The following is a 12,435-nucleotide window of genomic DNA, read 5'->3' as shown; positions in this document are numbered from 1 at the left end:
GAAAAGTTTAGACCTAATTAACAGTTTTGGGTGGTGGGGCTTGTAATCAACAGTAAAAATAATTCCAATGGCTCTGATTACCTTAGAATATACAATAATGATATTCACATTGAAGGATGCTTTCATTAAAATGTTCCTTTCTGTCCAACAAGAGAATCTAACTGGGTATGGTAGACTTCTTTTTATAAATAACATTTTGCTTTCATTAAGAGTTGATTGATCTGCTGGGACTTCCCTGGTGGTCCAGTGGTTAGGACTCCACGCTTCCAATGCAGGGGGTGTGGGTTTGATCCCTGGTCTGGGAACTAAGATCCCACATGCCACCAAAAAAAAAAGAGTTGATCAATCTGCTATTTTTGGTCCCTACCTGGCCACAGGCAGCAGCACGCTGACAGCTGTTTTAAATATCCCCTCACGGTGTTGCTGTTCTTCTCAGTGGGCCTTTGGAGTGACACTGTGGGAGCTCATGACTCTGGGCCAAACGCCCTACGTGGACATCGACCCGTTTGAGATGGCCGCGTACCTGAAAGACGGTTACCGAATAGCCCAGCCGATCAACTGTCCTGATGAACTGTAAGTTTTTTCTGAGCTTGAAGACATGGATTTCATTCCATTTATGATGTTTGGATAAAAGAAAAAGAACAGGTGTCCATACTCATACAGAGACTTCCCTTTTGAGAATAATGCCTCTTTGGACTTGAATTATACTCCTGTAGAGAAACTACAAAGTCAGCCAGACTCATTCATTCTTTTTAATGCATTTGACATTAGGACTTTTTGCATCTCATATTTGTAGTGATGAATCTAATCCAAGAGACTTATGTACATAGTGAGAAAACACTGAACACTGTTGGTTTTCCTGTGTAGAGTGAGGACCTACACAGCCTTAAGGACATCCTTAGTTATAAAGAGCCTTTCTCATTGCTGTTGTGCCTTGCCAGCTGGTATGAACTGATATACGTATAAGGAAGATGTTCTGGTCTGGTGAGTGGGATAGTTCCTGTTTCCTGCTTTTATCACATAGCTAGTCTTCCCATATAATGGGATCGGAGTGGGCAGGAGGCTGTTCAGGGGTGATTGAGTCTCAGTTCCAGAATCCCCTGAAGGTTTTTATACTGTGGCAAGGTGGCAGCTTTTGCACAGATTTTGCTATAGATCCAGGATTCTTACAGTTTAGTTAAAGGTTCCTCTTTTTCCAAGTTCTTTCTTTCAGAACTCAAATACAGTTGACCCTTGAACAATGCGGGTTTGAACTATGTGGGTCCACTTACGTGTGGATTTTTTTCAGTGATAAATACTACAGTACTATATGGTCCGTGGCTGGTTGAATATGCGGATGAGGGGGAACTGGGGATATGGAGGGCTAACTATAAGTTATGTGCAGATTTTTATGCAGAGAGTTGGCACCCCTCACCCCTGTGTTGTTTAAGAGTCAACTGTGCAGGATAACACAGGTTATTATTTTGACTGTGTTTTAGGTAGTTATATACAATCTCTATTTGCTGGTATATTTTGACATGTTTTAGAATTGAAATCCACAGATATCATCCAGATAACTCATTTTAGCTCTGCCAACAGATAGTAATATTGATTGATTTTTTTAATATATCGTCCTCTCCACGCCCACATTTAGATAGACAACATAACTGGTATCATATTGACCAAAAGGTTAGGAGTACTATATCATCACTAGCCAAATTTTCTGGTCTTGTCACTCTGCAGATTTGCTGTGATGGCTTGTTGCTGGGCCTTAGATCCGGAGGAGAGGCCCAAGTTCCAGCAGCTGGTCCAGTGTCTTACAGAGTTCCATGCAGCCCTGGGGGCCTACGTCTGACTCCTCTCACAGTCCCCCAGCATCAGGAGGAAGGAGCCTGCCAGGGCTCACTTGCAGCCAGTCACGGATGCCGCATACGCCATGCAGCGCCGCAGAAGCACATTTGTCTTCCAGAGCACCGTGCCTTAGGAATGCTTTAGAATCGGAACTATCTAAGGCAGACTTAATGATGTCAAATATTTTCTAGATATCACTTTCATTAGGTTGAACTGAAAATGTTTTTGTAAATTTTTTGGCCAAAAATTTTTTTAAACATAGTTAACTTTGGACTAGGGGGTACATTCTTACAAAATAAATAAACAGTTTCTAAAATTGTTTAAACACAGATATTTGGAATAGCTACCTTAGTGCAACTGCTTTTTATTTTTTTACTTCATCAAGGTAATGTAGGTGATTCACCTTTAAAGTTTTTTTTGTTTGTTTGTTTTAATATTTATCACTAGTCTTGGGAATGGTTTCTCTTCAAGATGCAGTACTTTTTCTTAGGAAAAGAAAAACAGAAAAAGATGTCGGTTTGCCTTGTACAGGAAAAGGCAATATTGGAGGAAGAAAACTTAAAGAAAAGCTAGAGGGGGAAAAAAAGAGAAAAATACTTATTAGAAACAGAAACTGCCCTTCCATGGAGAATTGTTTTTTATTTTTTTAATGAAAAGGAGTTCTCCTTTTTTATTTTGGGGGAAGTAGGAGCTGAGTTCATTGAAACATCTTAATTTTGGCAGAACCTAGCATTTCTGTGAGCCAGAAGTGGGTTTGGGGCAGGTCAGTAGTGAACAGTGGCGATCTTATTTATTTTTACTCTCTGGAAAAGGAGATAACACAATTCCAGAAAGTGAAATCTTGTTTCTAAGGTTAGGAATTCCTTTTATTGCACCTAGAATAGTGCCATGCACAGAATGGGTGCTTGAGTTGTTTTGAGTAAAAAAATGTAAACAGGTAGATTCTGTACCTATCTTTGAGGCTGGCTTAAGTATAAAATGTTTTTTTAAAAACACCTGAGAAATTAAAGGATTTGTTTTATATTATGACAGTACTGAAAATTGTTCATAATGAATGATTGGTTGTGTCTGGTAAGTCTTTGAACACACAACAGCTAGATAGCCCTGTTTCATTTCATGGGTGTCTCACTCAGACTCCCAAGCCCTAACACAAGTGCAGCTGACTCTGCTCAGCCTCCAGGTTCTAATAAAAAGTTGAGATGATTATTACAAGGAAATATTACAGCACTGAAACTTTTCTCCAGAGCCGTTAAATTCCGGGTATGTATATATTTATACTTGGCTAGAGTTGGCCTAAGGCAGAGCTGAATGGACCTCTTTAATAGCTGGGCGTACACGGGCCTGCCTCTGCTCCCATTCTCACAGGTACACAGGAGAGAATGCATAGCAGTTGAAGGCTTTGGCTGTTCTTAAAGGAGCTTTATGAATCAGCAGCACATCTGGGAAGATAGCTCACATGGTACGTGCTCTGTCAGAAGCAGGCCAAGAGCATGGTCTTTCTGTATGCCGTTTATTAACACTGGTTCTTTGGTTTTATGAAATACTCAGCCCCCTAAGGGGCCAGCTTTTTCAAAGCTCTTTGAACTTTGTAAGTTACAGAAGTTTTGGTTGACAAGCTGCAATCTTAGAAGGCATTCAGTCAACAAATATTTATTTATGGCATTTATTATGTATTATTATGCACATGAAGTGAGTGGTTCTGCTCTAGCATCCCTTCCAACATTCAGTGCATTTTTTTATGTGTTCAGGTTCGTGCATTTTTTATATATCACAGTTCTGTGCACAAGATCTGTTCAAAGAGAAAAGTGCTGTCATTGACTTCTGTCCCAAATTAGCATGCAGTAAGAGGTGCTCTCAGTTTGCTTGGATATGTGGTGCCTTTAACCATATCTCTGTTTGTAAGCTGTTTTCTTTTATGTATGTATATTTGTTTTAGAGGTGGTTTAAGACTTTAAATAGATTTTTCTTGCAGAACTACTTGGAGTCACTGACTTCAATGAAAAGAGCAGTTACGAGATTTCCATGGCTGGTCTTGTTCCAGTGGTTTGTGAATATTACTGAATAGATTTTGTAGAAAATGTAATTTTTATAGGAAAGAAGCAAATTAGCAAAGCACTGATGTGGTATAAGCTGGCTCTAGTGACCAAGAGCTCTATTATATATATTCTCTCCTTTCTCGTAACACCCCCATTGTAAGAAAATTTTACTTATAGAAGCAAGGAGGATTGGGTTATTCATTCATTATGTATTTATTGAGTGCCCACTGTATATCTGGGCCTTCAAGGTATGCAGGGAACAAGACATGATGTTCCTCCCTTTCTAGGTCTCACATTCTGGTTAGAAGAAGCAGATAATGAACATACGTAAGATTTTGGTAAGTGCTATAAAAACAAATACAGAGTGGTATCATAGAGAATAACTTTACATGTCTATAGTCAGGCTTCTCTGAGCAGGTGGCATTTGAGCTGAGATCTGAGTAACAAAAAGCCACCTATGAGAAGATCCAGGCAGAAGGGACATAATTGCAGAAGCATTAAAGCAGGAATGCGCTGGCCTCCAGTGTCAGCCCTTTCTGTTCATCCACCAGCTGCTGCCACTGGAAGAAGAGAACAGAGGCCAGTGTGGCTAGAATGTAGTTAGGGAAGAGGTCTGGGAGATGTAGGAACAGACATTGGAGCAGGGTTGGAGGTGGTTGTAAGCTGTGGGACACATTTATATTCTAAGTACAGTGGGATTCATCCAAGGAGTTTTTTAAGTTTTTTTTAAATTTTATTTTTTGACATCTTTATTGGAGTATAATTGCTTTACAGTGGTGTGTTAGTCTCTGCTTTATAACAAAGTGAATCAGCTATACATAGGCATATATCCCCATATCCCCTCCCTCTTGCATCTCCCTCCCACCCTCCCTATCCCACCCCTCTAGGTGGACACAAAGCACTGGAGCTGATCTCCCTGTGCTATGCGGCTGTCAAGGAGTTTTTAAATAAGGGAGTGATGTGATCTGATTTGCAGTTTACAGAAGATTATGCCAACATTTTTTTGAAGATTAGATTGTAGGAAGGCAAGGGTGGAGGCAATGAGACTATAAGAAACTGTTGCATAGTTTAGGAGAGAAAAGTTAGTGGTTTTGGACTAATTTGAGTAGTGCAGGAGATTGGGAGGGGCAGATTGGACCTGGATCCATTGGCTGTTGGAGGGTGGGGTGGAGAAGGAAAGAGAGTGATCAGGAATAACTAGTTGGTTTGGAGCTTGAACATATGGTCTGGCTGTATGGCCAAACTATATACTGAGATGGGAAAAAAAAAACTCTAGGAGGAACAGGATTTTGCTTTGGCAGGGGGAATCAGTAATTTGTTGTAAGCCATGTTCGAGATGCCAATTGGTCATCTAAGTGGAGATTTTGAGTAGATAGATGAGAACCTGCAGCTCAGGGAGGAGGTCTCATTGAACATATAAATGTAGGAGTGTAACATACAGACCATATTTAAAGCCATGATATTGGATGAACTTGCTTCGGGAGCCAGTGTAGTTGGAGAGGAGGTCTTGGGACAGGGTCCTGGTAACTCCAACTTTAAATGATCTAAAAGGAAAAGTATTTCAAAGTGGAAGAAGAAGCCTGTGTGGGATTGGGCATTATGCAGTTATTGACAGAAGCAGTAGGGATGGGAGCAAGTGGAAGTGTAAATACTAGGTGGGACAGTGGAGACCCTACTTGAAAGTTTTGCTCTGAAGGGAAATGGAACAGAACTAGAGGAGATCAAAGAAGTATTGGGGTGGGGGGTTGCGGGGGCAGGCACGGGGCATGTTTGTTTTCCAGGACATGTTTCACTGGTGATGGGAATGAGCGAGCAGAGGGAGAAACATCCCTTTGGGTGTGGAATACTCTTCGTTCTTGTCATTTGATCTGCAGCATGAAAGCCTCTCCACTCTAGCCACCAGCCTCTCATGGTAAAGGTTATGTTTTTATTGGGGGAAAATGCGAGGGTGAAGGGAAGTGGTGCACAGAGCTTTAAACGTTTCCATTATATGAAAACCTGCCTTTGTTGAGGTTGCTTCCTTAGGACCTGAGACCTACCATGGTCTTGCTTACCGTCATCATCTTTTGGCCTCTTGCCCTGAAACTGCTGGCCTGGCCTTGGTCTGTATCCCACCCAACCAGCCTCTGCCAGAGCAATGCTTCCTAAAACTGAGCTGTCCCTGCTCAGAACCGTTCAGCCCCTTCCCAGAGCCTTCAGAGTGGAGTTCAGAGCACCTAGGTGTACACAGCCTCCACTCGTCTCTGCTGTGTCCCCTCCTGCTTCACCAGCTTACCACTTTCCTGCCTGAGCGTGGTGCTGTTTCGTGTGTCCTTTCCTTTGCCTGTGCCACACTCTACTCCAGACTGCCCGGTGCCCAAGAAACTCCCCTGACACCTCACCCCGCTCCTCCAGGCTCTGCCATAGTTGCTTTTCAGCCTTGTTCCCTGGGTTTACATTCTGACAAAGCTAAGATGGGGGCTTATTTTTATCACTTGGCTGTTTATATTTCTTGAGGATAGAAACTTGTGTTTCACTCAGGTCTGAATCTCCACGGCTTACTTAGTGCTTGACACATGGTAGGGTTGAATATTTAGTGAATTGGTAAGTAAAAACACCTAAATTTGCACATGAGAGCAGTTAGGCTTAAAAAAAAAAAAAAAAAGGTAACTCTGTAAAACATCTCATTTAAAATACTGTGTTCTATTATAATGTGATATTTATATTCAAATTTAAAGGGTTAAAGTTTTATGCAATATAAACCAATAAAGCATGAAATAAAAAGAGACAGATTGGTAGGGAAGACCATATCGCACCCCAGAGCTGGCTTAAGTACCCCCCAGCCCCACCCCAGCCACCTTTTCATTGATACTTCATTTTCCCTTCTTTTTCTTTGGTCACAGAAACAGCCTGATTGCAGATTCTGTTTCATACTTCTATAAGGTCAACTTTATTTGGAGTTGTACATGAAATAATCATCTCGAAGTAATTCACTGACTTGAGTGGAAGATTCTTTTCCAGGTGTTACTTTCCCATGCCCTGCACCCCCACCCATACGATAAAAAGGAGGTGATATAATTTATGGGGCTAGAAAAGAAAAACATAAACAGTTGCTTGTTAATAATTTTTGTTTCTACATTTATTTTTGCCCTTAATAGTTCAGAATAACATTGAACTTAATCCTCTGGGACACATGAACATCATGCGTAAGTGTACTGAGAACATACATTGTATATATAAGTAAACTGAAACTCTGGGCCTTTGTTTTCTCTCTCAGAGTGCTGTTCTTTAAGGATTAAGGCTGACCAGGCCTAAAGGGTTTAATGGGAGATGTCTTCTAACCTTCAAAGAACAGATGTTAGAAACGTATTTTTTAAAAAAAAATTGGGAATCGATTATAGTTTAAATGATTCCTCTTTGAGCAAATAATAATATGCCATTGGCGGAGAAGCAACTGCAGCTCGGGGCAGAGGAGGCAGGAACCTGAAGGCGAGCAGGGGCCGGGCGGCACCATGGTCGGGGTCACCACCACCGAGGCGGTGAAGCACAAGACCCGGGTTCCGCAGCAGCAGGCTAGGGACGCGGGGGAGAGGGCCGAGCGCCTCCTGCGGAAGTGGAGGAGAAAGGCGGCCCGGGAACAGGCCGAGGTGGCCTCCTTGAACCATAGGGTCCAGCTGGTTGAAGAGCTGGACTGCGCTCAAGAACGCCTGGCCGCTGTCCTGAATACGCTGGAGGATGCCGAGAAAGCTGCTGATGACAGCGAGAGAGACATGAAGGTTACTGAAAACTGAGCCTTAAAAGAGGAAGAAAAATTGGAGCTCCAGGAACTCCAACTCAAAGAAGCTAAGCACACTGCAGAAGAGCAGATAGGAAGTACGAAGAGGTGGCTCTTAGGCTGGTGGTTATTGAGGGAGACTTGGAAGGCACAGACGAGCGAGCTGAGCTGGCAGAGTCCCGTTGCCGAGAGACGGATAAGCAGGTCAGACTGATGGACCAGAAGCTGAAGTGTCTGAGCGCTGCTGAAGAAGAGTGCTCTCAAAAAGAAGACATACGAGGAAGAGAGAGAGAAGCTTACTGATAAACTCAAGGAGGCAGAGACCCGTGCTGCGTTTGCCGAGAGATAGGTAGCCAAGCTGGAAAAGACAGTTGGTGATTCGGAAGATGAACTGATATGCACCAAGGAGGAGCACCTCTGTACACAGAGGGTGCTGCACCAGACTGCTTGGCCTGGATGAGATGCGGGGCGCCCCAGTCCCGCCCTGCGCCGCCCCTCCCTCTGGCCCCTCTGAGGCCCGCCTTCCTGAAGCTGACCTCTAAGCTGAGGGCTGATCTTTAACTGGAAGGCTGCTTTCTCCTTTCGCCACGTCTCCCACCCCCACCCCTGGGTCCTTTTCGCCAAACTCTCTGCCCGTCCCCAGAGATTCCATTTGGGCTAGAGGCTGAGCACCTTTGGGAACAACGTTTAAGGGAATGTGAGCACAATGCTAAGTGTCTTCAAAAGCATGCTGTGATGTACACATTTTGTAATTACCTTTTTTGTTATTGATGTAGCAGCCATTGGTAAAACATCCCAGATACTTCCATAGCTCTGAAGCAGCAGTCTAATCCCTTTCTCACTTTTGGAAGGTAACTTTTCAGCTTAATGCATATTGCCCTCTCCGTAGAGGAGGGAAAAGGTCTGGGCCTGCCTTCCTGAGAGCCAAACAGCCCAGAGAAGGGCTCCATTCTGGGAAACCTCATTGCTCTGCAAAAAGTCCCTGCCAAACCAGAAAGGTGATTCCAGAAGGAGTTCGCCAAAAACAAAAACAAAAACAAACACTGTTCAGATTTTCAGCTTTACAGTATTTTGGGGCAACTTTTTTTTTTTCCCATCAGAAGTGACCAAACGAAATTAAGGTGGTGAGACCTCTGAGGCCAAATCCTTGTCCCAGCTCTAAGCCTTTCCCCACCGCCCGCAGAATGGATCATGTGCCCCTTCTTTTGAGGTGACCACTCCTTTGCTCTCCTGTTTTCCACGGATTTCGCCACACGAAGCTCATCCCCGTTTCTGGGTCTGAAGCTGCTGTCTGTACAAGTGCCGTCTCAGTGTACGTTGTGTCAGTCAGTGCTGGAGAAAGCTTGAACAGCGTATGGACAAAAGTGCTCTTAAATCTTCTAGTATTGTGAAACTTTGCTTCTTTGGGCTTGGGGCACACTGGTCACCCCACCTGGCTATGAGAGCTCTCTACAGTCTGGGCCGGCAGCGTGCTGATCTTTTAAAGTTTCTTTCCCTACCCGATCCCCCCTTTTTGGTGAGGTTTCAGTGAGGTCAGTTAGGTGTGCATCCTACAGCAAAACTGGCTTAAAATGTACTCTCCTTTGGTGTCGTCTCTTTGGGGGCCGACTGGGAGAAAGAAAAACCAATAGTGTCACTGTTTTGATCCTGAACATTGATAATTGTCTTTTTGAAATAAAGAACCAGGCCCTCCAAAAATAATAATAATAATATGCCATTTGCTCGTATTTGGTTCATCAGTATTTTAAAACTAAAGCATTTTTTAGCGATTTGTTTTTAGAGAGGGGTAAGCACTCCCTTGGGGGTATACAAGAATTGGGAAAAACATGTATAGTTTGAAAATAACTATTTACCCTTTAAACAAAAAAATTAACGCCGACTCCATGGTGTCTGAATGTTACATTTGGAATCAACTATTTTGTGTCTTTCTGAGTCTACTTTTCTTTTCCTTTTCCTTCTTGGCTCCAAGAATCAGCCCAGGCTGATGTTACATAGGCGTGCATCATTAGGGATAGCCTTTGGCTGCAAGTGATAGAAATACAACTATAATCACTTAATGAAATACAGGTTTATTTGTCTCCCATAACAATTCCAGAGAGAGGCAAACCAGGGCTCGTGCACTGATCCCAGGATATCATCCATTACCCGCTGCCTCCCTTTTTGCTGCCCTGTCATCTTTAACATGTTTTTGTTGTGAGGGAACCCCCAGGGCCTAGACTTTTAGTAGGCAAGAAGATGAGAAAACGGTGAAAGGCAAAAGGCATGAGTTACTTGAGTCTCTTGGAAGGTGCCGACTTTCCCATAGTGTACCTCCACCAGCACCCTACTGGACGGAGCTGTAGCGCGTGGGCACCCCTAGCAGTCCAGCATCTTGGGGAATCGGGTTGGTTGGATTGTTTCCAACAGCTGTATTGAGAGTTGATTCACGCGTCACCCATTTAAAGTGTACAGCTCTGAGTTTCAGTATATTCATAGAGCTGTGCAATCATCACCACAATTGAATTCATTTTTGCCAACACAAAAAGAAAGCAACCCCATGCCCATTAGCAGTCACTCCTAATTCCATCCCCACCCCTGCCCTCGGCAACCACAAATCCATTTTCTGTCTCTCTAGATTTGCCTATCCGAGACCTTTCATGTAAATGGTATCATACAAATATGTGACTTTTTGTGTCTAGCTGCTTTCACTTAGCATAATATTTTTGAGGTTCATTCATATTGTAGCATGTATCAGGGTTTCATTCCTTTTTATTGCCAAATTTTCCATTGTAATGGATATATATATGTGTGTATATATATATATACACATATATATACACTATTCATTCATCAGTTTATGCACATTTGAGGAAACATTTTAGTTGAGCACAGTCTTACCTTGAACAAAATTTGGCTTCTGTTGGTAGGAAAGTAGGGATGGCTGTTGGTGGGCAGCTAGCAATGTCTGCCCCTGTGCAGAAATGGGGTAAGGGACTGGTATCTGGCCTCCTTTAGCAGTATATCACTGCTTCAGAGTATTGTCAGTATGAGAGGAGGTGCAGTGGTTATGGAGTGTTTGCCAATGTAGAGAGTGCCCAGTCAGCTAGTTTTCAGGTTGGTAAGTACTGCCATTATTTGAGGAGAAAGCCTGGTAGGGATTACCAGGTAACATTTTAGCCTCTATGTCCAGAAAACCCTACTATTCCATCGTGATCGCTGTTACTTTGGCCTCGGCCCCACTATTTTCCACGAGTCCATAATTCTGCCACCACTTTATAGATTTGGCCTTGCAGGGATATTTTTGTTCTCCTCAGTGTTTGGCCTGCAGTATCTCCCACCAGGTGCCTTTCCTCTAGCTTCATGGTCTGACTACCTAGGGCCTTTGGAAGTAAGCTAGAGATTAGCTATCTGTCTCCATAAAAATTCTTATTAAAAGATCTTAAACATTTGTTTATTCATTTAATGAAACATCACATGAATCTATTGGACTGTATTTTATATGCCTTTTTAAAGACTATTTGCAGTCATATAAGGTTTGTTAATTTTGAATTGGAACTATTTGGTGATAGCATTACTTACTATATATCTAAAGAACACCTTAGATGTTGTCTACATAACTCAGAGAACAGGACATTCTGGACACTCTTGTAGACTTGAGGAGGAATTGGTCATAGGCCCTGGCCCCAGAAAAGTACTAGAGTTCATATTCTGAATAAAGTTCCTCTAACTCTGACTTGCTCAGGCCAGAATGGGTTTGACTTGACCGTAATCTCTTCGTCAGGAAGTGCAGTGTCCTGATAAACCTGTGTTTAAGTGTTGTGTTGGGATCTCTAGGCAGCGTCCCTCTGGCCTTTGCTCTTTTTTTCCCCTTAGAAAGACCCACAGGTGACTTGACTGAAAGGAGGGCAGCTTTATGTGACCTGCCAAGCATTCTTGGTCGGCTAAGCAGACTCCTGTCTCGTGGAAAGTACTCCCTAGGGTCCCTCTTGCCTGTTCTGGGAAGGCAGGAAGAGGAAGAGACGGGAGGCCGCAGCCAGGTGCTGCGCGCTTTGTGGAAATCTGGGACTGGCTCCGCCCTGAGGGCCTGCCCCCATCTCCACTGTCCTTGCTGGCCACCTTGGCCGTCTTCCTACTCTTCAACATCCTGTTGCCGGCCTCACCATCGGGCTCATGTGTCAAATGTCCCTCTGAAAGGAACCTCCTTCCCTTTCCATGGGATACAACATTTCATGTGCATTAAACAATAAGATTTAAAAGTAGATATAAAGATTGCTTTTTTCCCCATAACCATCTTAGCGTAGCATCGCATTTTAAAGCTGAAAGAAGGGTAACCTAACTTTTATTTTAGGAAACTGAATTCAGTATCATTTCCCAGACACAGGATGAAAAATAGGCTTTTTCTCATGGTGATTTTTAGGGAGGCGGGTGTTTTTTTTTCCAGGAAGGGGAATAGTAGTAGAGTATTGGAGTAGTCACTAACACTCCAAAAGTGGGCACTTTAATATATATGTGTCTACTCCGTGAATGGGTTTTTGTTTTGTTTTGTTTTTTAGATCTGTGGGCAGTTTGGTATTAGAACATAGTGTTCAAGGCAGAGAGTAGCAAGAGAGAAGATTCCAGGGGTAAACGGCAGATGTGTCACGAAGGGCCTAACATGCTGAGAGGTTTAGACTGTGTTCTGTAGGTGACGGAGATTCAGTGGAGGGCCTCCATCAGGTAGTGATGTGGCCACATTTGTTTCACTGATGTTAGTGGCAGGTGCCCATTGCTGACTATGTGTCAGGTATTGTGCTAGTTGCTTTTCATGCATTATCTCATTTAGTCCCCACAGTCCTG

At 43.2% G+C, this 12,435-nt stretch overlaps 1 protein-coding gene and 1 pseudogene across 2 annotated transcripts in view; both read left to right on the top strand.

Moving 5' to 3' along the window:
- Positions 1-2,155, top strand: part of RYK (receptor like tyrosine kinase) — a 90,233-nt gene extending 88,078 nt beyond the window's left edge. The window contains exons 14-15 of the mRNA XM_082624175.1: positions 437-573; positions 1,723-2,155. Of these exons, the coding sequence (XP_082480301.1) occupies positions 437-573; positions 1,723-1,834 (249 nt within the window). The 3' untranslated portion in view covers positions 1,835-2,155. The remainder of the gene's footprint in view (positions 1-436; positions 574-1,722) is intronic.
- Positions 2,156-3,179: 1,024 nt separating this feature from the next.
- Positions 3,180-9,354, top strand: LOC309805864 (annotated as a pseudogene). Its single transcript, XR_014296179.1, has 3 exons — positions 3,180-3,289; positions 4,154-4,204; positions 5,648-9,354. The product of XR_014296179.1 is annotated as an uncharacterized misc_RNA (transcript).
- Positions 9,355-12,435: the final 3,081 nt, after the last annotated feature.

Source organism: Mesoplodon mirus (assembly GCF_964341445.2).
Source record: "Mesoplodon mirus genome assembly, chromosome: 6".
NCBI lineage: Eukaryota > Metazoa > Chordata > Mammalia > Artiodactyla > Ziphiidae > Mesoplodon > Mesoplodon mirus.
Note: the sequence above shows the minus strand (reverse complement) of the source record. Positions and strands in the feature narration are given on the sequence as shown.